Source organism: Cnephaeus nilssonii (assembly GCF_951640355.1).
Source record: "Cnephaeus nilssonii genome assembly, chromosome: 12".
In the NCBI taxonomy this organism is placed as follows: Eukaryota; Metazoa; Chordata; class Mammalia; order Chiroptera; family Vespertilionidae; genus Cnephaeus; species Cnephaeus nilssonii.
In genome coordinates this window covers 56,835,164-56,861,616 of record NC_137083.1, presented here as the reverse complement: position 1 = coordinate 56,861,616, position 26,453 = coordinate 56,835,164, and the positions used below count along the sequence as shown (strand labels likewise).

General features: G+C 38.1%; 1 protein-coding gene and 1 pseudogene across 2 annotated transcripts in view; one reads left to right on the top strand and one right to left on the bottom strand.

The window, feature by feature from the left end:
- Positions 1–26,453, top strand: part of NUP205 (nucleoporin 205) — an 84,294-nt gene that overhangs the window by 40,187 nt on the left and 17,654 nt on the right. The window contains exons 23-35 of the mRNA XM_079786431.1: positions 4,856–4,970; positions 9,670–9,819; positions 11,105–11,176; positions 11,503–11,660; positions 13,085–13,165; positions 13,924–14,115; positions 15,228–15,492; positions 15,587–15,685; positions 18,330–18,478; positions 19,563–19,754; positions 20,638–20,759; positions 22,322–22,460; positions 24,933–25,059. Coding sequence (XP_079642557.1) covers positions 4,856–4,970; positions 9,670–9,819; positions 11,105–11,176; positions 11,503–11,660; positions 13,085–13,165; positions 13,924–14,115; positions 15,228–15,492; positions 15,587–15,685; positions 18,330–18,478; positions 19,563–19,754; positions 20,638–20,759; positions 22,322–22,460; positions 24,933–25,059 — 1,861 coding nt within the window. The remainder of the gene's footprint in view (positions 1–4,855; positions 4,971–9,669; positions 9,820–11,104; positions 11,177–11,502; positions 11,661–13,084; positions 13,166–13,923; positions 14,116–15,227; positions 15,493–15,586; positions 15,686–18,329; positions 18,479–19,562; positions 19,755–20,637; positions 20,760–22,321; positions 22,461–24,932; positions 25,060–26,453) is intronic.
- Positions 909–2,978, bottom strand: LOC307108617 (peptidyl-prolyl cis-trans isomerase D-like; annotated as a pseudogene). Its single transcript has 2 exons — positions 2,951–2,978; positions 909–2,724 (listed from the first exon to the last, which is right to left on the bottom strand). The product of its transcript is annotated as a peptidyl-prolyl cis-trans isomerase D-like (transcript).

The window sequence follows — 26,453 nt, the reverse complement described above, 5'->3', positions numbered from 1 at the left end:
AGCAGGCTGCACTTGGTAGCACTTAATAGAAGAAACTGAACTAGATGCTTGAATATATCACAGAAATGAAAGTATAACTGTAAGACTGAGTTGAAATGAATTCGTTTGGTAGTTTGACCAGCCTTTCATTTATGGATAAAATCGCTAACACACAAATTCCAAGATCCTATAGATCTAAAAATCACTTGAAAAATGGGGAAAATTGGGTTTTTGAGATGGATTTTGACCAGGTGGTGTAGAAACTTGCCAATGATGCTGCGTTTCCATTTGCTTCTTTCTGGTTCCCGTCTCTGCCCCTAATAGCTAAGACACCGTGGGCATGCCATGAAACTTCTCTGTAAGATTTTTGATCTTTGGAGTGGGCTTAAATGAGAATGTAAGTGAAAGCACTTTTTAAGAACCATGTAACTTATGCAGCCCTATAGTTTTATGTAAGGTGGTAGAAAGTCAAACTAGTGTTAAATTTAAACTATAGTGAAAACTTCTGTTTTACTAGTGTTTTAGACTTGTGTTTATTTTTTGATTTATTTCACAAGCATTTTTAGAGCTAGTCTTTATAAGATGCAACTAGTTTCTCAATTTAAGTGGCATCCCAATTCACATTTTCATGCTAAGAAAAGCATCATTAACTTCTAATGATATAGATATTTTTTTAAATTTTATTTTTCATTTTGTAATTCTTTACTATTTTCTTCTATCCTCTGGCTGTCCAAACGGCCTTTCACTGTAAGTACTACAGCTAGGTCTTCCTTTGACTCAAAATTAATTCTTCCTTAGTAGGGGCATAAACTTCATGTGCATTTTGTTAAGCACAGTGTTGTAGAATTTGGCATACGCATGTAGAGGCAATGGGTAAGCTTAGTCATCTGAGTAAGCTGAGGGAGTTAGGCAGGCGAAGTAAGAGACTGAATCCAGATCAGACATAAAGGTGGGGAGAGGAGAGGCTGATAGGCTGGAGAGCACTTGCCCTGCTCTCAGCCCCCTGGTCTTTTTCATGTTGGAATGCAGGTCCTGGTTTTGCCGGATCCTCAGATTTTAAAACACTGTACTGGCCAAACAAAACATGTCTATACCCTCAGCCCGCCAGTTTATTGCATATGCTCTGTGACTTTGCTACTCAAAACATGGTCCAGCTTCAACAGCATCACTACCTGGGAGCTTGTTCATGCAGAAGCTCAGGCCCCACTTCAGACCTGCTGAGTCAGAATTTGCATGTTAGGAAGAAGAATTGGTCCATTTTTAATGAAAGGTGCTTCTTTTACCTGTAGGTTATGCTTAAAAGTCAAACATCTAAAGAGAACTTGTTTGTTTAAATAAATCTGTAGCAAAGTGAAATATTTGGGCCTTATCGATACCTTCATCATCCAACAACATAAGGCTTTCTGGGTGAAAAAGTTGAGACTGAGCCTTGTGCCTATGCTCTCTTTTTTTATTTTTTTACTTTGTAATACTTTTATTAAGAGCGAACCCATATTAGTATTTTTAAACTGTAAGCAACGGGGAACTGAAGTATCAAAGGCAATCCATTAGGGATCATACATACTAGACAACTCCCCTTAAATTTTCTTATTGCTTTTATACAATCAATATGTAATATTTAAGCAAAACTAAATTTCTTATTAAGCAAACATTTTTGCATACGCTCCCTTCTTTCTGTGCTTTTATCTTTTGTTGGACTTGCAGCAATTCTGCCCGCGTAGCTTTATCTTCCGGTGCTATATCCTGAGTTTTCTTAAGAGCAGCCAATGCTTGATTGTATTCTTTTAATCCTTGCGTCTATAGTACAGAGCTTTGTTATTTGATTGGTCTATTTCAAGAGCCTCCAAACAACTGTCAATTGCTCCCTGTCAATTTGATATCTTCAGTTTACAAGCACCAGTGTTTGGCATGCAGCTTAAAGCTACAGGTTGCAGCTTCAATCTCTCTGCTTTCTCAGTAACAGTATTTGAACCTTCCACATATCTTAAAACTTTTATTTTTTAATGGCTATCTCCCAGTTCTGGAGTGAAACAAATATTTCTAATTTTTTCCCTTTCTTTATTGAATTTATTGGGGTGACATTGGTTAATATAATTACATAGATTTCAGGTGTACAATTTTATGATACATCACCTGTATATTGTCCCAATGTTTTTTTTTAAGTCTTCTGTTATTAATGATATTTTATATATATCTTTTAAATCTATACCTGCATCCTCGGGGAAATCTGGATGACTGTCACCAGAGCCATCTTTTGGGAATATTCCCCAGTCATCCCCTTCCTTCAGTTCTCTGCATTTTGCAATAATGCACAATTTGGCAGGTTTTTCACTTTTCATTTCTACATTTTCCAGAATTCTTACCACACCCATTCCTTTAATTACTTGGCTAAATACCATGCTTCCCATCCAATGAGGTTGGAACTGTTGTGATAAAGAGCTGAGAACCATTTGTACTGAAGCCTGCATTTGCCATGCTTATAATACAAATGGGTTATGCTTATAATAAAATTTTTATCTACAAATTTTTCACCCTATATGCTTTCTCCACCTGTCCCATTTTGATTTGAGAGATTTCCACCCTGAATCATAAATCTCTTAATTATTCAATGAAATGGGCATCCCTTGAAACGGAGAGTTTTCCCAATGGTGAGTCCAATGGCTTTTTCTTCTGTACACAATGCAGGAAAATTTTCTGCAGTTTTGGGTACAATATCTGCAAACAATTCTAAGATAATTTGACCAACTCACTTGCCTCCCGAAGAATACTTAGTGGTAACTGGGGTTGGAGGCTCAGCTTGGGGGTTGGGTACGACATTTGGACTTGCTGGTACATTTGGAAGCGGGTTCAGAGCACCTTGGGGAGGCGGGCAGCTGAAACCCAGGAGCAGCTGTTGGCGAAGACCAGGCGGCTGCTCTGTTCTTTTTAAGGATGGAGAGTTTTCCTACCTGGCCTTGCTGTGAGGACTCACTTTTGTGTCCTTCTCCCTGTAACAGCATTACCTCTCCCACATCTTTAGGGATCTGTTCCTATATCTTCTTAACTGGCCATTTAATACAAATAACTGGTTTTTGTTTTGTTGTGAGAAGTTCAAATTAGCTTATCAAATTTTCATTTGCTTATAGAGCATTAAAACAATGTCAAGGCTATTTGAAAAACAAGAATACATGTTAAACAGAACTATTTTTTACCTTGTGTTCCTTATCTTTTTCCTTGTGTACACATACTGTTTATTTGGTTATTCTCTTGGTGTATAAACTTACTATGCAGCTACAATGTAAATTACATTTTGGTTGTTTGCAGTTTTTCCCCCCTCTGTTTTGTATTATTAAGAATATATTTCTAGATATGGATTTACAGTCAACTATCAATTTGTTTTATGTGTTTACAGTGAACACTGATTTGGCTAATATTGAACCATTGCTCCTAGGGAAAACTGGGTCAGAATCTTGCAAGCCTCTGGTCTCAACATTTTTGTCAACTGATGAATAACTTTGTTTCTTTTTACATATACAATTTCATATGCACTTACTGTTAACTCATTAACATTGAACTCATGGCCAGCAGGCACTACAACTTGTGCCTGAAGGAAGCTTACCCAACACCTGTAACTTCTCTGTAAGGCACAGCACAGCCTTTTTCCCCTAGAAACACCACACAGCACTCCAGCACTATGCTTAGGGGCCATTTTAACCAGGAAAAGCACTAACTAAAAGCACAAAACAGACTAGGGGAAGGACACTTGTTTAAGGCTGTTATGGATTCTATAATACAATTTGCATTGCTCTGTTCAGTCTCAGCTGAGAGCATGCAAACTAGGCCACTCAAGTTTTTTGCTGCTTGGTGCCTTTCCATGAATGATGGCAAAAGCATGAGAGTATTGGTTTTGGAGTTACAAATAAATTTTTGCACGTAGATGAATTTGCAAGTGCAGACTGTGTAAATAATGAGGATAGACTGTGTTGGGTCAAAGGACATGAATAGTTTTACGACTTCAGATTTTAATTCTGAAGTAATCATAACAATTAGAGTTCTTAAATGGTGCCTGGTACACGGAAAGAATTTAATAAATAGTTATAAAATGAATTACTCGTGAATGAAAGTTTTCACTACCATTTTGCTAAATACTGGGATTTATTTTTTGCATTTAAAAATGTTGCTGATTTTCAGTAGAGGCCTATCTTATTATTGCCTTAGTGTTCTCAAATTACTGAACATTTTTCTTTGATTACTGGCTATTTTTATTTTTTTCTCATGCAAAATGTTTTTTGCCATTTTTATCTATTTGGATCTCTTGATGATATTAATATATTTAATGGAGATCTTTATATATATTATAGCTATTCACTTTTTATTATATTTGATATAAAAGCATTTATTCCTTATTCAATTATTTTCTGTTAAATATTTATTTAGAGTTTATATTTGTTATTTAGTTGAATCTGTAGCTCTTTGCAATTCTTCCATTGCTTCAATCCTGGTAAATTTATTATCTTCCTGGGAAGTTGGGATAAAATAACTATGGTTTTCAGAACTTACTTCCAAGTAATTTGCTACTATTAATAGTTAAAATACTAAAAATTGTTAATTACCTATATGTATATGTATTAATAAATATATTTAGGGTGATTTCAAGATTAGTCCTATAGCAATGTCTTCATCACTCAATTGTATCTTAATGTATTGTTTTTAGTTAAGGTGCTAAAGATTGCTTATAACTCTCAGCTTCTAAGTTTTATGCTTGTGTTTATCCATTTTGCTTGAGTTGTTGATGGATCTTAGTTTCCACTTAGTAGATCTAAGCTTACATTTTATCTTAAGATGTATAACAAAAACAAAACACTGACTTGGGGATTCTCTTATTTTCATTTTTAAGGTGATATATCAGTTATGTGCATGCTCTGATACATCTGGTCCTACTATGAGATATTTGAGAACCAGCCAGGATTTCTTATTTTCTCAGTTGCAACATTTACCTTTTTCTAACAAAGGTAGGACATTATTTTTCCTTAAATTTGCAAAGTCCATGTTGAATGGTTTTCCTTATGGAACACTTTGGGGTTGTAGTTACAATTGTGGGATTCTGTGTTTTTTTTGCTACTTGCTTGTTACTTTGGGTTGCTTTTGTAATTTATGCTAAGATAAGATCAATGTTTTAGCTGTCAGCACAAAATTATTTTAAAAAATAGTCTGTTAACCCAGCTGGAGTGGTTCAGTGGTTGAGCATCGACCTATGAACCCGGAGGTCACAGTTCGATTCCTTGTCAGGGCACATTCCCGGGTTTCAGGCTCAGTTACCAGTAGGGGGCATTGCAGGAGGCCGCCGATCTATGATGTTCCTCTCCCATCAGTGTTTCTATTTCTCTGTGCCTCTCCCTTTCTCTCTCTCTAAAATAATCAATAAAAGCATTTTTAAAAATTTAATATTGGAAAAAAATAGTCTGTCAGCTCATTTTCCTAATAAATAAAAATTTAAAATTGTATTGAAAGCTAAAAAAAATTTATATAAGAACATTCTGGAAATTTAGATTTTTAAAAAAATATATATTTTTATTGATTTCAGAGAGGAAGGGAGAGGGAGATAGAAACATCAGTGATGAGAGAGAATCACTGATTGGCTGCCTCCTGCATGCCCCCCAATGGGGATTGAGCCCACAACCTGGGCATATGCCCTGACCGGAATCAAACCAGTGATCTCCTGGTTCCTGGGTCGACGCTCAACCGCTGAGCCACACCCAGCTGGGCTAAATTATTTTTATTTATTTTTTTATTATTATTTTTTAAAATAAATCTTTATTGTTTAGATTATTACAATTGTTCCTCTTTTTCCCCCCCATAGTTCCCCTCCACCCGTTTCCCACCCCACCCTCTGCCCTTCCCCCCTTCCCACAGACCTCATCCATAGGTGTACGATTTTTTATTCCAGTCTCTTCCCACACCCTCCACACCCCTTTCCCCCTGAGAATTTTCAGTCCACTCCCTTTCTATGCTCCTGATTCTATTATATTCACCAGTTTATTCTTTTCATCAGATTTTTTATTCACTTGATTTTTAGATTCACTTGGTTTTTTTGTTTTATATTTTATTGATTTTTTACAGAGAGGAAGAGATAGGGATAGAGAGTTAGAAACATCGATGAGATAGAAACATCGATCAGCTGCCTCTTGCACACCCCCTACTGGGAATGTGCCCGCAACCAAGGTACATGCCCTTGACCGGAATCGAACCTGGGACCCTTGAGTCCGCAGGCCGACGCTCTATCCACTGAGCCAAACCGGTTTCGGCTAGATTCACTTGTTGATAGATATGTATTTGTTGGTCATAATTTTTATCTTTACCTTTTTCTTCCTCTTCCTCTTCTTAAGAATACCTTTCAGCATTTCATGTAATACTGGTTTGGCGGTGATGAACTCCTTTAGCTTTTTCTTATCTGTGAAGTTATTTATCTGACCTTCAATTCTGAATGATAGCTTTGCTGGGTAGCGTAATCTTGGTTGTAGGTTCTTGCTATTCATCACTTTGAATATTTCTTGCCACTCCCGTCTGCCCTGCATAGTTCCTGTTGAGAAATCAGCTAACAATCGTATGGGTGCTCCCTTGTAGGTAACTAACTGTTTTTCTCTTGCTGCTTTTAATATTATCTCTTTGTCTTTTGCTCTTAGCATTTTAATTATGATGTGTCTTGGTGTGGTCCTCTTTGGATACCTCTTGTTTGGGGTTCTGTGCACTTCCTGAACTTGTAAGTCTATTTCTTTTACCAGGTGGGGGAAGTTTTCAGTCATTATTTCTTCAAATAGGTTTTCAGTATCTTGCTCTCTCTCTTCTTCTGGCATCCCCATAATTCAGATGTTGGTACACTTGAAGTTGTCCCAGAGGCTCCTTACACTATCTTCATATTTTTGGATTCTTTTTTCTTTTCTGGTTGGGTGTTTTTTGCTTCTTTGTATTTTAAATCCTTGACTTGATTCTTGCAATCCTCTAGTCTGCTGTTGGATCTCTGTATATTATTTTTTATTTCAGTCAGTGTATGTTTAATTTCTAGTTGGTCCTTTTTCATATCCTCGAGGGTCTCGCTAAATTTATCGGCCTTTTCTAGAAAATTCTTGAAAAACCTTATAACCGTGGTTTTGAACTCTATATCCAGTCGTTTGCTTTCCTTCATTTCTTTCATTTGTGACCTGTTTCTTTGTCTCCACATTTTGGCTGCTTCCCTGAGTGATAGAGTGGCTTTGTGTGCTAGGTGTCCTATAGGGCCCAGTGGCTCAGCCTCCCCAGTTACCTGAGTGGACACTCTTGTTGCACCCCTTTGTGGGCTGTGTGCACAGTCTTGTTGTAGTTAAGCCTTGATCGTTGTTGGTATCACTGGGAGGAATTGGCCTCCAGGCCAATTGGCTGTGAGGATCAGCTGTGTCTATGCTGGGAGAACTTCTGTGCTGGAGACACCCTTATGAGACAAGACTTGTAAAAGCTTCTGTGCTCAGCTTGGATGGGGCGGAGTCTCAGGGTGGAGCAAGCAGCAATGGCTTCCCTTCAGCCCTGCCCTAAGAGGCCCCTAGGTCTCTGTGTTCCTTGGTAGTCGCTGCAAGCATCTCTGAGAGGAAGCTGCCTTCGAGTTTCACCCGCTGTCAGACAGTGCAGTTTCTCCCCAAATGAGTCTGGGTCCCCAGAGTCTTGCCCGGTACTGGAGTTCAGAGCCGTCAGGAGCTTTGTCTCCTTCCCAGTTGAGAAAGCCAGCCGTGTACTCACTTGCCAGCCCTCTCTGCGCTCGTGCCTCTGTACCTCTGCCTTCTGCAGCTCCTCTGAGTCTCAGTGTGCTTTTCTGTTTCCTTCTAGTTGTAGAAGTTCCACTCAGCCAGCCTTCCTGTGGTTCTGGATGATGTTCATTTTGTCTTTTAGTTGTAATTTTGAAATTGTTGTGCGAGGCAGCAGTTTAAGTGTTTACCTATGCCACTATCTTGGTTTCTCCTCTAGATTATTTTTAGTAAAAATTGTTTTATAAAAATCTCTGTTTTACTTTTGTTATATGTGTATATATTGAAACTAATTAGGTCTTGAAATGAAAAATAGAAAACAAATTATGATAGAAACTATTTATAACCTAGTTTATTGATCTGACCAACACAATTACCCAGACTAACCCATGCTTTATAGAATTCTATTTTACATAATTTTCTTTTTGATTGATTTTTAACAGTTTTTTTTTCCAATTTATATTATAGCCACACAGCGATGATATCTTTAGTTTTAAAGTTTATGAGATATCATGTTTGTGTTTTAGGAAATCCACAGTCACTGATTTTATAATAAATTTTTATTAGTAGTAATTATGAGCTTCTAATTTCCTTTTTTAAAATATATTTTTATTGATTTCAGAGAGGAAGGGAGAGGGAGAGAGAGACAGAAACATCAATGATGTGAGAGAATCATCGATCAGCTGCCTCCTGCATGCCCCCTACTGGGGATCGATCCCGCAACCTAGGCATGTGCCCTTGACCGGAATTGAACCTGGGACCCTCTGTCCACAGCCCTATGCTCTGTCCACTGAGCCAAACTGGCTAGGGCTAAGAAGCTTTTTAGAAACTTTCTTTTATGCTTAATTAGAAAGAAAAGTTAATCTTGCCTATTATGATAACTGCTTTTAAAAAATTGATCTAGTGTTGCCCATTATTTTATTATTATTATTAATAGTAGGAGTAGTAGTAGCAGCAGCATCAGCAATAGTGTTTGGTGTGTTTTATATGTTTATATTGTCACAATTTAGGATTTCAAAACCAGGCATATTAAAATAATATGGAATCAATAACTTATGTAAGTGATTCTCAACCCTACTTATATGGGTTTTTTTGTAAAAGTTTTACTATGCACAGAATAGGGAGGATGCTCAGTCCTTCTTGGCATCTGCTTTTTGGATATGTGTCCCCACACTTTTCTTCATGTACTTGAGGACCCACTTGTTCTTGGAGACCTTGAGCTGCTCTATGGCACTCTGCTTGTAAGGAGTGAAACCCACACGTCTCGGATCATAACCCAAACCTCTAGACCATGTCCCGCACAATCTTGGTGGCCTGGTGAGGTGTACTCAGTGGTGGCTCTGCCTCGGCTGGCTCACGTTCTTGGTCCCCTGGTGGCCCTGGTTGAGGCCCACGCCATGGGACAGTGCAGAGCCGTGGCTGCTGCAGTGGGAAGCACAAGTCTAATTTTTTGTTAAACCAGATGTTCTGGGTTATCTTAAGAGATCTCATAAGTTATACAATTTAATTTTAAGTTTTAAAATGTATTTTTGTGAAATAAAAATCAAACTATGATAGTTTTTTAAATATATTTCATTTTAAAAATATTTGTATATGTTTGAGAATTTTTCTGAAGTATTATGTTCTGTATTAATATCAAAATGTGACAGACTCAGAATTCTGTAGATTTGTATGAAGTTATCCTGATAATCGAAACTTGATTCTCTTATTCTTCGTTTGCTTTTGCTCATCTTTTATAAACATGTACCACCTTATTTTTTTCTCCCATGGCATCTGTTTTTACTTTTTTAATTATACAGTGATAAATTATTCTGTTGCCAACTTTCATAAATTATTAACTATGTTACATGGGAATATATCTGAGAAGTTATGGAATTTAGGTCTGTTCTGATCTTGTATTATTATTCTGGGAAACTATACTTATGTATTTAATTTCCAGAATATGAAATATATATGTTGAACCAGATGTCATGGCTGATGAAGACTGCCTGCATAGAACTAAGGGTAACGTCTCTGAATCGTCAGCGGTCACATACCCAGAGGCTCCTACACCTCTTGCTGGATGACATGCCAGTGAAACCATACTCAGGTGAACATGTGAATGTTGGCATTGTTTTATTGTGCTGCTGACTGGTCTGGGTGAATGCAGGCACAAATCTGAATCTTGTGCTTAGTATGTGATTGTAGGCCAAGCAAGTTCTTTCCACCTTGCTTAAAACACAGAATTTTTTTTCTTAAAACACAAAATTTGAAAATCATCTCGTAATTGTCATTTTATTATTGTTTAAAGCATCCAAATTTTGCTCTAATCATATACACAAATATTCAGTGGAGTTTGTCCACAGAGCAAGCATGACCCAAGATATTTTTTAAAAATATATTTTTACTAGAGGCCTGGTACACGGATTTGTGCACCGATGGGGTCCCTCGGGCTGGCCTGCGGCCTGTCACAATCTGGGATCCCTTAGGACCGTGATTGGCAACCTTTTGAGCTTGGTGTGTCAAACTTCGCCAAAAAACTGAGCGTAACTCGGGTAGTGTGTCACTTTGAGGAAAAAACATTATTTCGCAAATGTTTCATCCTCAGGAGTAGCAAATGTTTCATCCTCGGCATGCGGCCGCCTCAGCAGCCGCGTGTCATCAGAAATGGCTACGCGTGTCAGTGCTGACACGCGTGTCATAGGTTCACCATCACTGCCTTAGGGGATGTCGGATAGCCAGTTTCAGCCCAATCCCCGCAGGCCCGATCCAGACAGGAAGGAGCCCAATTTTGCAGGCCTGATTCAGTCAGGAGGGAGCCCGATCCTGTGCGTTGAGTGTCTGTTCCCTGGTGGTCAGTGTGTGTCATAGCGACTGGTTGACCGGTCGTTTGGTTGTCTGGTTGCTTAGGCTTTTATGTATATAGATTGATTTCAAAGAAGAAAGGAAAGGGAGAGAGAGATGAGAGAGAATCACTAACCAGCTGCTTCCCGCATGCCCCCCGCTGGGGTTCGATCCCCCAACCTGGGCATGTGACCTCCTGGTTCATAGGTTAGTGCTCAACCACTGAGCCACGCTGGCTGGGAGACCTAGCATATCTTGATAAGTATGATATTTGCAAATTAAGCATAAGCTTTTCTGATCATCTCTTGGGCATGATTGGGTCCTGCCTCTTGTGGAATTCAGATTGTCCTCTTTACAATTGTGAAGTGGATCCCAGAGGGACAGAAAGAATTTGTCCTCATCATCTTTGCATTTTAATTATCTGTTTGCGAAGGGCTCTTTGACCTAGAAACAATGACCTAGAAATAAAATACTTTATGCTTGTTATTTTCAAATAAATTTTACAAGTATGTTGTTCTTTTTCTGGCCTGTTGTTATTGATGCTCCAACAGATGGTGAAGGAGGAGTAGAAGATGAAAATAGGTCTGTCTCTGGGTTCCTTCACTTTGACACGACTACAAAAGGTACGGCCTTTTGAATTCATGGTAATTCATAGATATTAAATTGCTTAAAAGTTCTAGAAATGATTATTATGCCCATGTCTTCAAATTCTTAACTGGTATAGAAAAGCTGTATAAAGGATTGTCATCCAAAATATGTTATAAATAGGATGACAGGATGGGAAAAAATATTTTTGCAAATGGATGTATTAAAAATAAAATTAGGTTTATTTAATTTTCTAGACTGATGCCCTTTTTGAGCTTAGCACTCACTAGCTTTGATTTGAGTATGGTAGTTTCCTCTTCTCCTCTGTCCCAAGTAAACTTGAACTACTTTTTATTATTTCCAGTACGTCGAAAAATTTTAAGTATTCTTGACTCGATTGACTTCAGTCAGGAGATTCCTGAGCCTTTGCAGTTGGATTTCTTTGATCGGGTCCAGATTGAACAAGTCATAGCAAACTGTGAACACAAGAATTTACGGGGACAGACAGTCTGCAATGTCAAGGTAAGGATGACTTTCAAGTGTGTACAGACTATGAATTATCAGACAAAAATACAATTATGCAATTATTGTTTTCTGATAGAGATACTGGTTTATTGGACTGTGGTTTTTAGTTTTCAAATAGCTGAGAAGTCAGACTGAATAGACCACACTACCTTTACCTGTTTAACCTTTTGCACTCAGATGTCGAGTGTGACTCAACAACGGTTAGCATCGGTAGCAGCTCTTTTTATAATCTTTGAATGTATCAATAATTTGAAATATAAAAAAAATCCAAATAAATAAGTTTGTATGAAAAGAAACTTCAGTTTTTTATTCTAATGCCGCGCTTTGTAAAATCTGGGGTATTTAAAAAATTAAATCCCGAGTAGAATAAAGGCATCGAGAAAAAAGCAAGCGAGTGCAAAGGGTTAAAAAGTTCCTCATCACCTTTCTCTTAATAGTCGTGCCGTCAAGTTATAGCTATGGAGTGTGTGGTTTTTTTAATATATAATTTTAAAACTATTTAAAACGTTATCGGATTTATAGCATATTTATTTATATTGTTCATCTGTCACAAAATTGCATTTTGTGGATATAGGTCTAAAGTGGAGGAATATATCTATAATGTAGCTAAAGGATTAAACAAATAAATGAATTTATCAGTTAAATTCTTATTTATAACTAGAGATCTGGTGCACAAATTTGTGCACCAGTGGGGTCCCTCGGCCTGGCCTGTGGGATCGGGCCAAAACGGGGCCGAAACCAGCTCTCTGACATCTCCCGAGGGGTCCTGGATTGCGAGAGGGCACAGGCTAGGCCAAGGGACCCCACTGGTGCATGATCAGGGCAGGGGAGGGACGCAGGAGGTTGGCCAGCAGGGGAGGGAACGCAGGAAAGCTCCAGGGCGTGTCCAGCTCATCTCGCTCAGTCCTGATTGGCTGGACCCCAGCAGCAAGCTAACTTACCAGTCAGAGTGTCTGCCCCCTGGTGGTCAGTGCATATCATAGGGAGCGGTTGAGCGGCCTTAGCATATCATTAGCATATTATGCTTTGGTTGAACGGACGACTGGACACTTAGCATATTAGGCTTTTATTATATAGGATAGTTAGGCAGCATGCATTTTTATTATTTTATAAACTTTATCATCTTTATCTTTCTCATCCCTGCCCTCTTCTATGGAGTGGCTTTAACTATTTAACTTTCTGCCAGGTAAATGGTAATGACCTTACTAGTAGGAGGATAACCATGGCAGGCTCTTCGGTACCCCTCTCAAATGTGAGGGATATCTGATGTTTCCGACTGGAGACCGGACAGTGCCACAGTTGGATTATATACAGGTGTCTGTGAGTTTCCCCTCTAGGGAAGCTTATAGGAATTGGTAGGGGTTACTGTTCTACCAGTGTCTGACACAGTCTTATTTTTCTCTTTTTTCCTCCTTACATAGCTTCTTCATAGAGTTCTCGTAGCTGAAGTAAATGCCCTTCAGGGTATGGCAGCCATAGGACAGAGACCTCTGCTAATGGAGGTAAGCCTATTGAGTCTGTTCGTCTTAAACTTTTAACTTCTTAAATTGCCAGTTAGAAGACAACCTAATAAATGGACTTGTAGTTCATTAATTAGTAAATTACTTAAAATTTTAACTTTAATGGAATCTTTCATTTTTTTTACTTTGTAAGTTTTATGAACTGAACTGAAGCTAATGTCTGGATGCCAAAGTAAGTAACATTTTTTTCTGGTAGGCCAGTTAAGGATTTGCAGCTCGTTCATGTTGTATATTAGACTGCACTTGCTCCCTATCAGTGAGGGAGGAGTCATTTGTGGTCACCAGTGGTGATTTGTGGGTAAGAGGTCAGATGGAAAAAACCACATACATGGAAACAGCTGGCTAGGCAAAAGCAAGAAATAAGAAATAAGAGACATGACAAGGAAACATCCCATTGAACTTGGGTTTTAGGTAACTCTAGCGCTCCAGATTTAGTTTAAGTAGATAATTGAAAGGAGAAAGAAGATGGGTTATAAAAAAGCTGATTTCCACCCCTACCACCTTTGCTCCCTGCCTTACATACAGCCACATGCACACACACAGCCATATATATTGTTTTTCATAGCACTGGCCACCAATATAACATGGAAAGTTGTCTGCTGACTGACATACATGTAGAAAGTTTCCAAAATATTTTGTAAATGTTTTCAGATTACCCGACTGTGAGAAAATAGGAACATGTTGGTAAAAGATTGTATTTGCCATGTGTTAACCTTGTAATTCAATTTCTCTGGCTTTAGGAAATCAGCACCATACTTCAGTATGTGGTAGGAAGAAACAAGTTGTTGCAATGTCTTCATGCAAAACGGCATGTGTTGGAGTCATGGAGGCAGCTGGTCGAAATTATACTGACAGCTTGTCCCCAGGACCTCATTCAGACAGAGGACCGACAACTGATCATTCGTGATATTTTACAAGATGTGCATGATAAGGTGAAATACTTCCTAAATTACTTTAGACTGCTGAACAAATGTTTATATACATACTAGAGGTCCGATGCACAAAATTCGGGCAAGAGTAGGCCTTCCTTCCCCGGGCTGCCGTCACTGGCTTTCCCTCTGGCACCCAGGACCCGGGCTTCCCTCGCAGCCCTGGCTTCATCCAGAAGGTCGTCTGGAAGGATATCCAGTCTAATTAGCATATTACGATTTTATTATTATAGATAGCTTGCAAACTCCTTTTTTTAAGTTTTAGATTAGAATTAGATAGAATTGCACAATGCCAGTGTTAAGACTTTCCTTGAAAAAGGTATTAATTCTGTATAGTCGTTGCTCTGAACCAGAGTGTGTATCAGAATTATCTAGGGAGTTTTTAAAAAATCCACATGGACAAATTTTACACCAGACCTACTGAATAGGACACTAGTGATGAGGCCATTTATATAATTTGCCATTAAAAACCTCCTAGGGAATTCTGAAGGGAATCCCTTCTGGTTAAAAACACGTGTTTCTCTCTGTTTATTAGCTTTTATTTTCTTGGAACAGTGTAATGCTATTCTTATATTCTAATGGTAGTTAAAAAGGTAAGCATATCTATACTAATAAAAGCCTAGGTGGCCCTTGCACCCTTGCACAACGCCCTCACGTCATCACAAGATGGCCGCCCACACGTCATCACAAGATGGCCATCACAAGATGGCCGGCAGGGGAGGGCAGTTGTGGGTGATCAGGCTGGCAGGGGAAGGCAGTTGGGGGCAAACAGGCCAACAGGTGAGGGTAGTTGGGGGCCATCGGGCTGGCGGGGGAGTGGTGGGTGATCAGACTGGAAGGCACAAGTGGTTAGGAGCAATCAGGCAGGCAGGTGAGTGGTTAGGAGCCAGCAGTCCCGGATTTTGAGAGGGATGTCCGACTGCCGGTTTAGGTCTGATCCCTAAACCGGCAGTTGGATATCCCCCAAGGGGTCCCAGATTGGAGAGGGTGCAGGCTGGGCTGAGGGATACCCCTCCAGTGCACGAATTTCATGCACCGGGCCTCTAGTATAAAATATATTAATGACTGTAGCTGAAAGCAGGGTCCTCACTCTTGATTTGTCTTTCTACTTTAAGATACTGGATGATGAGGCAGCACAGGAGTTAATGCCAGTGGTAGCAGGTGCTGTGTTCACCCTGACCGCCCACCTAAGCCAAGCTGTGCGCACAGAGCAGAAGCAGCCATTAGCCTCGGGACTCGGAGAGGCCCATTATGCTTTTATGCTTGATAGCTCTTTCGCCTCCCCTCCAGCACAGAACCCACTGGTGGATTTCACTTCTGTTGGAGATTCTTCACTTCACATCATTTTGAAGAAACTGTTAGACTTCATTTTGAAGACAGGTTTTTTCCATTGAAATTTTCTATAAATTATAGCTTTTGTATTTGTTTTAACTTGAGTTTGAAAAAAGGCTTTTACTTTACTATGTCTCCCTAGGTGGTGGGTTCCAGCGAGTGAGGACACACCTGTATGGCTCTCTGCTTTATTACCTACAGATTGCGCAGAGACCCGATGAACCGGACACCTTAGAAGCAGGTAGAACTAGATAGGTCTCTAATATGTTCTGTTTTAGGATTTGTTAAATTTTTAAAAATCACTTTTCTATCTTTTGTCTAAGCAAAGCTGTAATAAACAAGTCTGTATGGGATCATTTAAAGGCGTACTCTAAAATAGAGAAGAATGGTTAATTTTCTGAAATTATGAAGGTAAATGAAAACAAACCCTCGAACACGACCCTAGCTTATGTTTTAACTCGCTGTCCTGCCCCCGGTTCACTGAACAATGTGCTGTGGTGTGTGCACCCTCATTCCTCTTTGGTAGTGCAGCCCAGTACACGTATAGGTGAGCCTTGTAAAATGGCTCTGTTTTTCCAAAGCATGGAAGTAACATTATTTTACAATTTGCTTTATTCATAGGTATTGAATTATTTCTAATTTTACTATAAAAAAATGTTGCCTTAAGTAGTCTTTTATATGCTTATGTATTTTTCAAGAAGAATAATTCATGGAGGAATTTCATGACAAGAGTGTGCACATTTTTCTTTTAATAGATTCTCTTGAATAGCCCTCTACCGTTTACATGCTCATCTATAGCATATATGTCTTTTTGTACTAATGTGAGGTTTTTCTTGGACAAATTGCAAGAAGTAGAATTTCTTGTTTAGAAGATATGCATATTTAAAATATTGATAAATGTTGCTTCCTAAAATGTAGTGTTTTTTATTAATAGTTATAAGCTGGTTCTTTGGTCTCTAGATATGAAAAATGTTTTTGACAGTTCAACGGACCAGTCAGTATATAGTACTTACTCTATGCCAGAGTTATTCTGCTATTTAGGAACTTATTATAAGCACTTTCGGATAATGTACTCCTTGTGCCCTTGTAAGAATCCTTAGGAGTGTTTGTCAATTTGTACATACATTCTTTTTTTTAAAAAAATATATTTTCATTGATTTTTTTAGAGAGAGAGGAAAGGAGAAAGAGAGAGAGAAAGAGAAAGGTTTATGTGAGAAACATCAGTCTGATCTGTTGCCTCCTGTAGGGGATCCAACCCTGACTAGGAATCCAGCCCACAACCTGGGTATGTGCCCTGACTGGAAATACAACCAGTGACCTTTCGGTGAATGGGACAACGCTCAACCAACTGAGGCACACCGGCCAGGGATCTGTACATAGATTCTTAAAAACCACTCTGTGGCCCTAGCTGGTTGGGCTCAGTGGATAGAGCGTGGGCCTGCAGACTGAAGGGTCCTGGGTTCAATTCTGGTCAAGAGCACATGCCTAGGTTGTAGGCTTGATCCCTAGTAGGGGGCATGCAGGAGGCAGCCAATGGATGATTCTCATCATTGATATTTCTATCTCTCTCTCTCCCTCTCTCTTCCTCTCTGAAATCAATAAAAATAAATAAATAAATAAATAAATAAATAAATACCCACTCTGTGTATAAGACCCAGATTATCTCATATTATTCTTTATTGGTTATATATTTTTATGTAATCTCTTTCTTAGAAGGTAATAATAGCTAAATGATGTATTTATAGAACTGTCCTACCCACTTAAATAATGCACAAAAATATTTTTAAGGTCATTAATAATAAAAGAACAGTTCAGAGAAGCTTTTTAAACAGAGGAACTTTTTTTTAAAAGTGTGAGATAGGAATGGGGATCCCACTCCCCCACGCCCCAACATAACTCCCCCATTTTCCTCCTCTTTTAACATTGTATTTAGTTGAATTGGCAAAATCACCACTTAGCCACTAGATGGAGCTCTACATCATGATTTTGATAAATTATCATCAAGTTGTAGTATAGCAGTGTGACCTGAAAGAAAATATTTTTGTTTGTAATTTTCAAGTGATCAATGTTTAGAATAATTTCATGACTTAATTAGTTTTTTCTTAGCCATATTTACTGGTTATTTTGACTTATTTTAAGTAGCAAAGTACCTTTCCCTCTATGTAACAGTGTTTTCAAGTTTTAAATTAGAAATATTAAATTTAATAAGTTTTTATTGAGCACATACTTTTTTGCCAGACACTGTACCTACTTTCTGTTTTGTTTTAAAACAACTGAATTTTGCCCTGGCTGGTTTGGCTCAGTGGATAGAGTGTCGGCCTGAGGACTGAAGGGTCCCGGGTTCGATTCCAGTCAAGGGCACATGCCTAGGTTGCAGGCTCGATCCCCAGTAGGGGAGCATGCAGGAGGCAGCTGGTCAATGATTCTCTCCCATCATTGATGTTTCTATCTCTCTCTCCCTCTTCCCTTCCTCTCTGAAATGAATAAAAATATATTTTAAAAAAAAACAACAACTGAATTTTAATGTTTATATACTTATTTTCCATACCACTTTTACTGTGTTTTTAATGTAACCATATATTGGGCAGCCATTTACCTTGTTTTGTGTAAAAGGAATCTGACTTACCGAGACAAAATAACTTGCTTGTCTGTCAGATATGAGAAACAGAATTCAATTTCTCTTCAGAATTACGTTTTCTCCATTTGTTTAGTTCTTGAATGTTGTTTCTCTTGACCTTAACACCTCACACCATCATATTTTTGTCTTTGTAATTTTTCCTTATTGTAGTTTGACAGATAATACCTACCAGCATGTTGTGCATGAAGTGTAATGCTTCAGTGATCAAATTGGAGTGTTTTAACTTTTTCTATTCTAACTCTTTTAGCCAAAAAAACCATGTGGGAAAGGTTGACAGCCCCTGAAGACGTGTTTAGTAAATTACAGAGAGAAAACATAGCCATCATTGAGAGCTATGGTGCTGCCCTCATGGAAGTGGTCTGTCGAGATGCCTGTGATGGTCATGAGATTGGAAGGGTATAGTAGCTCCTGTTTAGTATTATAATTGAACAAATATTTTTACTTATTAATGTATAAACTGATTCAACTTTTTAAATGTATGTTATATATTGAGAATTATTTTCTACAGTGTATTTTAGTGAATTTTCTTATTTGCTATAATTTGAAATTTCTATTTTGTTTAGTCATATGTTTTGTTTAATTCTGTTTAGAATCTCAATTAGTTCAGAATTTTCCCTCAGAATAATTTTTTTTGCTGATTTTGAGGTTGGCCAGACACTAGTAGAAACAACAGAGATGGTGCAGACAACTTTCTGCTGGTGGAAAATTATGTACCATATGAATCATGTTGAAAACCATGGGAGATAGGGTTTTAAGAAATGCGTACAATATAAACTGTAGTAAATTCTCAGTTATATTTAAAAAAATGCTTGTGTTCTTATGCATAGGAAAAAGACTAGGAGGAGATAGATCAAAATGGATTAATTGTATTTATCAAACTATGTATTTTCTGTATACTTTCCTATAATGAGTGTGTAAATTTTACCGTTAGGGGAAAAAATCTATTTTAAAAAATCTTTGCTCTAATAAGTAATGTTTAGATCAGTGATGGGCAACCTTTTGAGCTTGGTGTGTCAAACTTCGCTAAAAAACTGAGCATAACTAGGGTAGTGTGTCACTTTGAGGAAAAAAACATTATTTCGCAAATGTTTCATCCTCAGGAGCAGCAAATGTTTCATCCTCGGCATGTGGCCGCCTCAGTGGCCGCGTGTCATCAGAAATGGCTACGCGTGTCAGTGCTGACACGCGTGTCATAGGTTCGCCATCACTGGTTTAGATTATGCTGAAATGTATTAAATACCATTATTTTAATGTATTAGGTTTTGTTTCAGGAAAAAACTTTACCCTGAAAATTTTCCTTTTATTAATCAACCGAGATTTTCGATATATAGCTTTCAATTTCTCAAAAAAACAAAATAAGAAAGTTTTATTGCAAACAATGATTCTCCTTGTAAGAAAAGTTCTGAGTATTTCCAGAAGGCCATTTCTGTCTTCAAGTTTGGTAGCCTCCTTCATGTCTTACACTTGGATTTACCTTCAGATGCTGGCGCTGGCTCTGCTCGATCGGATCGTCTCCGTGGACAAGCAGCAGCAGTGGCTTCTGTACCTGTCCAACAGTGGCTATTTGAAGGTGCTTGTGGACAGCTTGGTGGAAGATGACCATACTTTGCAGAGCTTACTCACACCACAACCTCCACTTTTAAAAGCTCTTTATACTTATGAATCCAAAATGGTAAGGCTTTATATTCATTTGAAGTTAGATCGCCATTGGTTTCCTCTTGGGGTGATAGATGTAGTAAAGAATGTTAATGTAGACTAGTATATTTGGAATATTTCTATCATGTAATCCAGAATCATTCTCAGAAATTTTAAATTTGGGGACACGTGCTAGAAATGTATCTTCTAAGCATGCCAAGGTTGAGTTGAAATATTCCTGAGCGGGTTAGTTGGATAATGGGACTGCTGCCTACTCACGTTGCTGGTGGTGGCAAAAGATGTGACACTCAGTGCTCTGTGAGGCGGGCAGGCAGCCAAGTTGTCCTTCACGACAAGGTTTTGGCACAGCAGTTGCCTCCTGAACATTCATTCCAATGTAGATGTGCTAGTTCTACTTTAGACGCAGGATTCTCTGTGCGGTCTAGAATTCATCATTTCCTTTACTCCAAATCAGTTTTCTCTGTTTCTGAATGCTTAAAAATATTACAGTGTCACAGTAATAGAAGCACTAAAGTCTAGATTGTTTATTAATTTTTTTTCACTCCTCTACTCATTCATGTATTTATTAAATATACATATTATATGCCAGGCGTGGCACTAGGTACAGCTGTGAGCAGAATAAACAATCTTCCTTCCCTAAGGCACATGATGATAACAGAAAGTACTGTTTAGTTGGATACTTAATTCATGTAAAACACGGCATGCCGCACTTTGGCTATGCTATGCCATTCAATCCTCAGAAAATCCTATGACAAAGGTGACGTAATGTGTCCTTCCATAGCCCAGAATTCCTCTTCAGTGATGATTCAAGATCAGAAATGTGCCATAAGAGTCTTCTTTTTATTTGAAGTACTTGATATTATTTCTGCAGTGATGATTTTCCTTTGGTGACTTCTTAGGCATTTCTCACAAGAGTGGCTAAGATACAGCAGGGTGCTTTAGAGCTGCTGAGGTCGGGAGTGATTGTGAGGCTGGCACAATGCCAAGTCTATGACATGCGCCCAGAAATGGACTCGCAGGGGTAAGTGTCCATATAGATTGTTAAGTTCTCTGTGAAGGATTATTAAGGAAAAAAAGAGATTCTAACATAATTTTGCCACTGGTTTATAATTCCATCTGAGCAGTACTCTTTTATCTTAATGATTTTTTTTTGGGGGGGGGGTTGGGTGGGGTATACATACCTGCCATCTATACTAATAAAAGAGGAAGATGCAAATTGACCATACCTTTGTGACACCCACCAGCCAATCAGGAGTGAGTATGCAAATTAACCCAACAAAGATGGCGCCCAGTGGCAACAACGCAGGCATTCTGCACCGCCCCAGCCGTTCCGCACCACCCCAGCCACTCTGGGCCTCTGGGCAGTGTGGGGAGACGGAAAGGTGGCTCCGGCCGGAGCAAAGGCAGTGCCGGCAGCCAGGGGAAGGAAGGCCCATCCTTGCATGAATCTTCGTGCATCAGGCCTCTAGTATACTAATAAATGGAAATTGCTAATAAGGGTTAGAGCAGTAATATAATAGGGAAATGGGAGAGTATTTTGTTAGTAAATGTTTTTCTTTCCAACTTTGTTTTGTGTAGTTGAAATAACATGTTTTCAGTGATAGTGGTCCTTGAAAGTATCATCATGAAATTACAGTTCATTGTGGATTTTCTATTCCTGAGACTGGAATAGCAGTTTATATTTTTCTCATTTTAACATTTTACCAACTGCTTGCTAATTTGAAAGCAAAAGGTCATGTTATTTTAAGTTTCAGATTTCTTAGCAAGTTTCCCAGTTCAGTTTGAATATGGATTTTGTTTTTCCTTTTTTTGTCTACATGGCTACAACATTGTTAGGCAAATAGCCTGCCCTCCTAGTGGCAAATAACACTTAGTTCAGTTTTAATAATTTTCCTCAAAAGATCCATTGGCAAGTTGAATATTTGAATTTTTCAGGACTAATGATAGAACTATTTTACCTCCAAAAAGATTGGTTAATGTTGCTTTTTAAAATTTTAAACATGAGAGTTACTATTTTCACCTTACACAAAAAGGATTGAGTTAATTACATTTCTTAGATCATGGCACTTGTCTGTGCAAAGCCTTTCTCTTATTTTATTTCCTTTATTTTCATATGCTCTGTCTATTCTCTTCAGCAGGCAACCATTTTCTTTAGTCTAAAACTTTAAAAGTAAACATTTATAATGGGTAATAATTTTATAACTACAATGATCTGAGACTTAATCTTTAAAAGTCAAATGACTTTTACAACCTCATTTTAGCTTAAATTTTTTTTTAAATATAATAGACTACAAATGCATATTCATTTTTGGCTTTGGGAACAGAAGAGATAAATTTGGGGAAAGACTTGTTTTTATTTGTTTCTTACTCATAGTCTCTATGGCCCAAGGGAACATTTCGAGTAGAATAAATATATTTAGGAAATTTCAAGCATTGCCTTTTCAAATTATGCAGATTTTCTTACTAAGGATTTTAAAATAACTTCTGTGGTGGTTTGCCATGGAGATAGATGGTCAGGGACGTGTGCGTGTACCTTAACCCTTACCCTGTTGCTCTCTCCTTGTTCGGTGGGAATGAATGAAGCATGTTTGGCATGAGGGACCCCCCCGTGTTCATCCCGACTCCAGTGGACCGGTACCGTCAGATTCTCCTTCCAGCTCTCCGCTTGTGCCAGGTCATCCTCACGTCTAGCATGGCCCAGCACTTGCAGGCAGCAGGGCAGGTAAGGGGAACATAATGTAGAAATTGTCTCATGCCAAATCCTCATGTTACAAATGCAGAAACCCTAGGATAGAAAGCATGAGTGAATTGACTCTAGTCATCCTGTTTGTGGCCCATCTGGGTATCGAAAACAGGGCCCTGTACTTTACTCTGAACTTCATTGGCCTGTTTTTAACTTTGTTTGAATGAAACACCACAGCTAATTAATAGAATAGTGAGATGGAAAGCAAGAGATCTAAATTTGTTCTTCAGTAAAGGAAACTGTTATTGTGATAGGAATAAGCTGGTTTCTAAAATGTAATTTAACCAGGTATTTATTGAGTTGAGGCTATACACCATGTTAGGCCTTGCAGTAAATACAAAAGATAGATGATACACCACATTTAGTTGTGATATTTAGACAATGAAGTGGGTAGAGTGTTGGCTTGTGAACTAAAGGGTCCCGGGTTCAATTCCTGTCAAGGGCACATCTCATCATTGATGTTTCTAGCTCTCTCTCCCTGAAATCAATAAAAAAATATATTTTAATAAAGTGAATTTTCAAACTCAATAATTTTTTGAGCACACCAGAAATTAGTTTTATTTTCATTGCTTTTCAGTGAAACATATATATATATATATATATATATATATATATATATATATACACACACACATATATATATATGTATGTGTGTGTGTGTGTGTGTGTATACATATATATATATATCATTTCTTTAAACCAATAATAATACAATATATAATTTAGCCTTTCACTGATTAATTAGGCTTGTCATTATGAATCTACAGTCTTATTGTATTGCTCTATTACTGTGATACCCTCAGGAACTATGTCCTAATAACTTATGGTAATTTTGTCTGCTTTTCCTGCCATCAGTTCAGGCTTATCTCATCAAGATAGAATGCCGCTGTTTCTAAGATGCCACCTTATTTTGTACTGAATTAGTCTAAGTCAGGGGTCCTCAAACTTTTTAAACAGGGGGCCAGTTCACTGTCCCTCAGACCTTTGGAGGACCGGACTATAGTTTTAAAAAAACTATGAACAAATTCCTATGCACACTGCACATATCTTATTTTGAAGTAAAAAAACAAAACGGCAAAAACACCCGCATGTGGCCCGTGGGCCGTAGTTTGAGGACGCCTGGTCTAAGTGATATTCTACCCTTTCATGCTAGCCTTTGAGTCAATTCTTTAATACTCAAACACTTCCTTTGTCTTCTACAGTATTATGATTAAGACCTTTTAGTAGAAGTTGGCCATAGTGGTATAAGACATCGGTTCTCTGATACCAGTCTTACTCCTAAGACTTACTCCTCAGGAGCATCTTTAAAAAATACAGATTACTGAGCTCCAAGTCCAGTGATTATGGGCTAAGATCAAGAATCTGAATTGAAAAATTGAAAGGGGACACAGTTCCTGAGTGACTCACATGTTCGGCTTGTTTGGGCATCATCTCTGTGAAAGCATTTATGATCAAGTTGAGGACACCTTGTATGTGAAAATAGAGTTCTCCATGATGGTGCACTGTAAATCCCAGGTGGAAAGGCAGAGTTTGGAGGTAAGGGTTTTGAGCTCAGTCATTTTACCCTGTCCAAAGGAGAAGAGAACTAAACAAAAGCTTCTATGTGATTCTCCCCATGTCACATTAGCAGACTTTCATAGAGCCACTTCAGTAATTCATTTTCATACCCACTGATTTTAAACTCATGTTCTGGTTCCATCTGGACAAAAATAAAAGAAATAAAATAGGGTTCAAACAATAGTTTTCATACACTACTTCTAAATTATAATCTTCTACAGTAACCTCTAAATATATTAATTTTTTTATATTTATTGATTGATTTTTAGAGAGAGAGAGAGACATTGATTTGTTGTTTCACTTATTTATTCACTCATTGGTTGACTCCTTGTATGTGCCCTGACTGGGGGGGATTGAACCCACAACCTTGGCATTTTGGGAAGAGGCTTTAACCAACTGAGCTACCCAGCCAGGGCTAAATATATTAATTTTTAAACTTTGAAGTAATCCCTTAGCTTTCTTAAGAATTTTAGGTAAGTGTTTGCTTCTTCAAGAAATAAACTATGTAAGTGCAAAAGACAATTGCTTGTTTAATGTTCTTCATTACATTGAATTACTTGTTTCAGTTACAAAAAAGATGAGTTATACATCTATAATTTTCTATTCTTTCACTTCTTTTTTATTTATTTTATTTTTAAAAAAATATTTTTATTGATTTTAGGGAGTAAAGGAGAGGGAGAGAAAGAAACATCAATGAGAGAGAATCATTGATTGGCTGCCTCCTGCACGCCCCCTACTGGGGATCTGAGCCCGCAATCTGGTCATGTGCCCTTGACTGGAATAGAACTTGGGACCCTTCAGTCCACAGGCCACCGCTCTATCCACTGAAGCAAACCAGCTAGGGCTGTTCTTTCACTTCTGTGTCTTTGTTTCTCCTCCCTTTTCTCGGCTTAGGTGTTGCAATTTCTCATTTCGCATTCTGATACCATACAAGCAATCCTGCGCTGCCAGGACGTTAGTGCCGGGTCTTTGCAAGAACTGGCTCTGCTCACAGGAATTATAAGTAAAGCAGCACTTCCAGGTGAGTTGAGTGTGTTGAACGGACTTTTAGTAATTCTTTTCAAACTTACATGTGCACTTAATAGAATGAGGTTTTTATTACTTTGATGTACAGGCAGCCCTCGGGTTACGTCAGACTTGACGTACGTCGTTTCATGGTTAATGTCACCATCTCATTTATTTATAAAAAAAAGTTCTGTCATTTTAACATACGTACATATGTGCTTTATGTTTTTTATTATTTATTTACCACAAATATATAGTGGTCAGGAATTGTTATCTTTCTTTTAATTTTTTTTTTTTTTTACTGTTTCACTTCATTACTGCTGTGCTCCATGTGAGTGATGTAGGTGCTTATGTAGGTGGGTTCCGATTTACGGCGAAAATTGCGTTATGTCACGCCGTAGGAACGGATCTCTGACATAACCCAAGGACGTACTGTACTAAGTTTATATTTGTAAAAATGATATGTACTCTTATAAAAAAATTCAGAGTCCAAGAAAATAATCAACACTTAAAATCCCACTACCCAGAAATTACCACAAGTTAACATTTGGTAAGTAGCTTTTCAAACATTGTTCTATGTTTGAACAATGCACATAAGAGACAGAAACAGGGATGTACAGAGTTAATTTATAAGAATGGGATTACCTTTTACATGCAGTTTTTAGAAAATAACTAATCTATAATAATAAAAGCATAATATGCTAATTAGACCAGACAGCCGAACGACCTTCCGGACATCCTTCTGGACACCCTTCCAAACGAAGCTGGGCTGTGAGGGCTGAGGCAGCTGCTGCGGCTGCACAAGCTAAGACCCTTGCACGAATTTTGTGCATCGAGCCTCTAGTTTTACATAAATTTAACAGATAAAAAACTAATTGAAGAGAAACTGAATACATTGCTGAACTCCAGACAAATGTTTCTTTACCACAAGAGTCCAAGAGATACTAGTTCTTAAAAATGATTATGAAGAATTAAGATATTTTGGTTATTTTAAAATTTTTAATCTTTTTTTTTTATATAGGAGAGGTTTAGATTTATTGCAGAAAAGTACAGACTCCCATATGGGGAGGGGGCAAGAGTTCCCTTAATCTCTTAATTGCATGTAAATTTTAGACAGTCTGTTAACTCCTGATGTGAAAGATAAAATGATGAGTGTTTTTTAAATTCTCACAACCATTTTATGAGGTATAATTATCATTGTCCACATTTTACAATGAGGAAACTGAGGCACAGAGAGGTTAACTTTTCCAAAGTGATAGAAAATACTGGTAATAAAGAGTTTCCTAGACAGTATGGCTTCTGAGTCTGTGCACTTACCTACTAGGCACTACCCCCTTTTTTTGTGTTGGAGAAGTCTGAGACCAACCCCCGATTCCACGCCACCACCCTCAATATTTTTTCCTCTCTGGG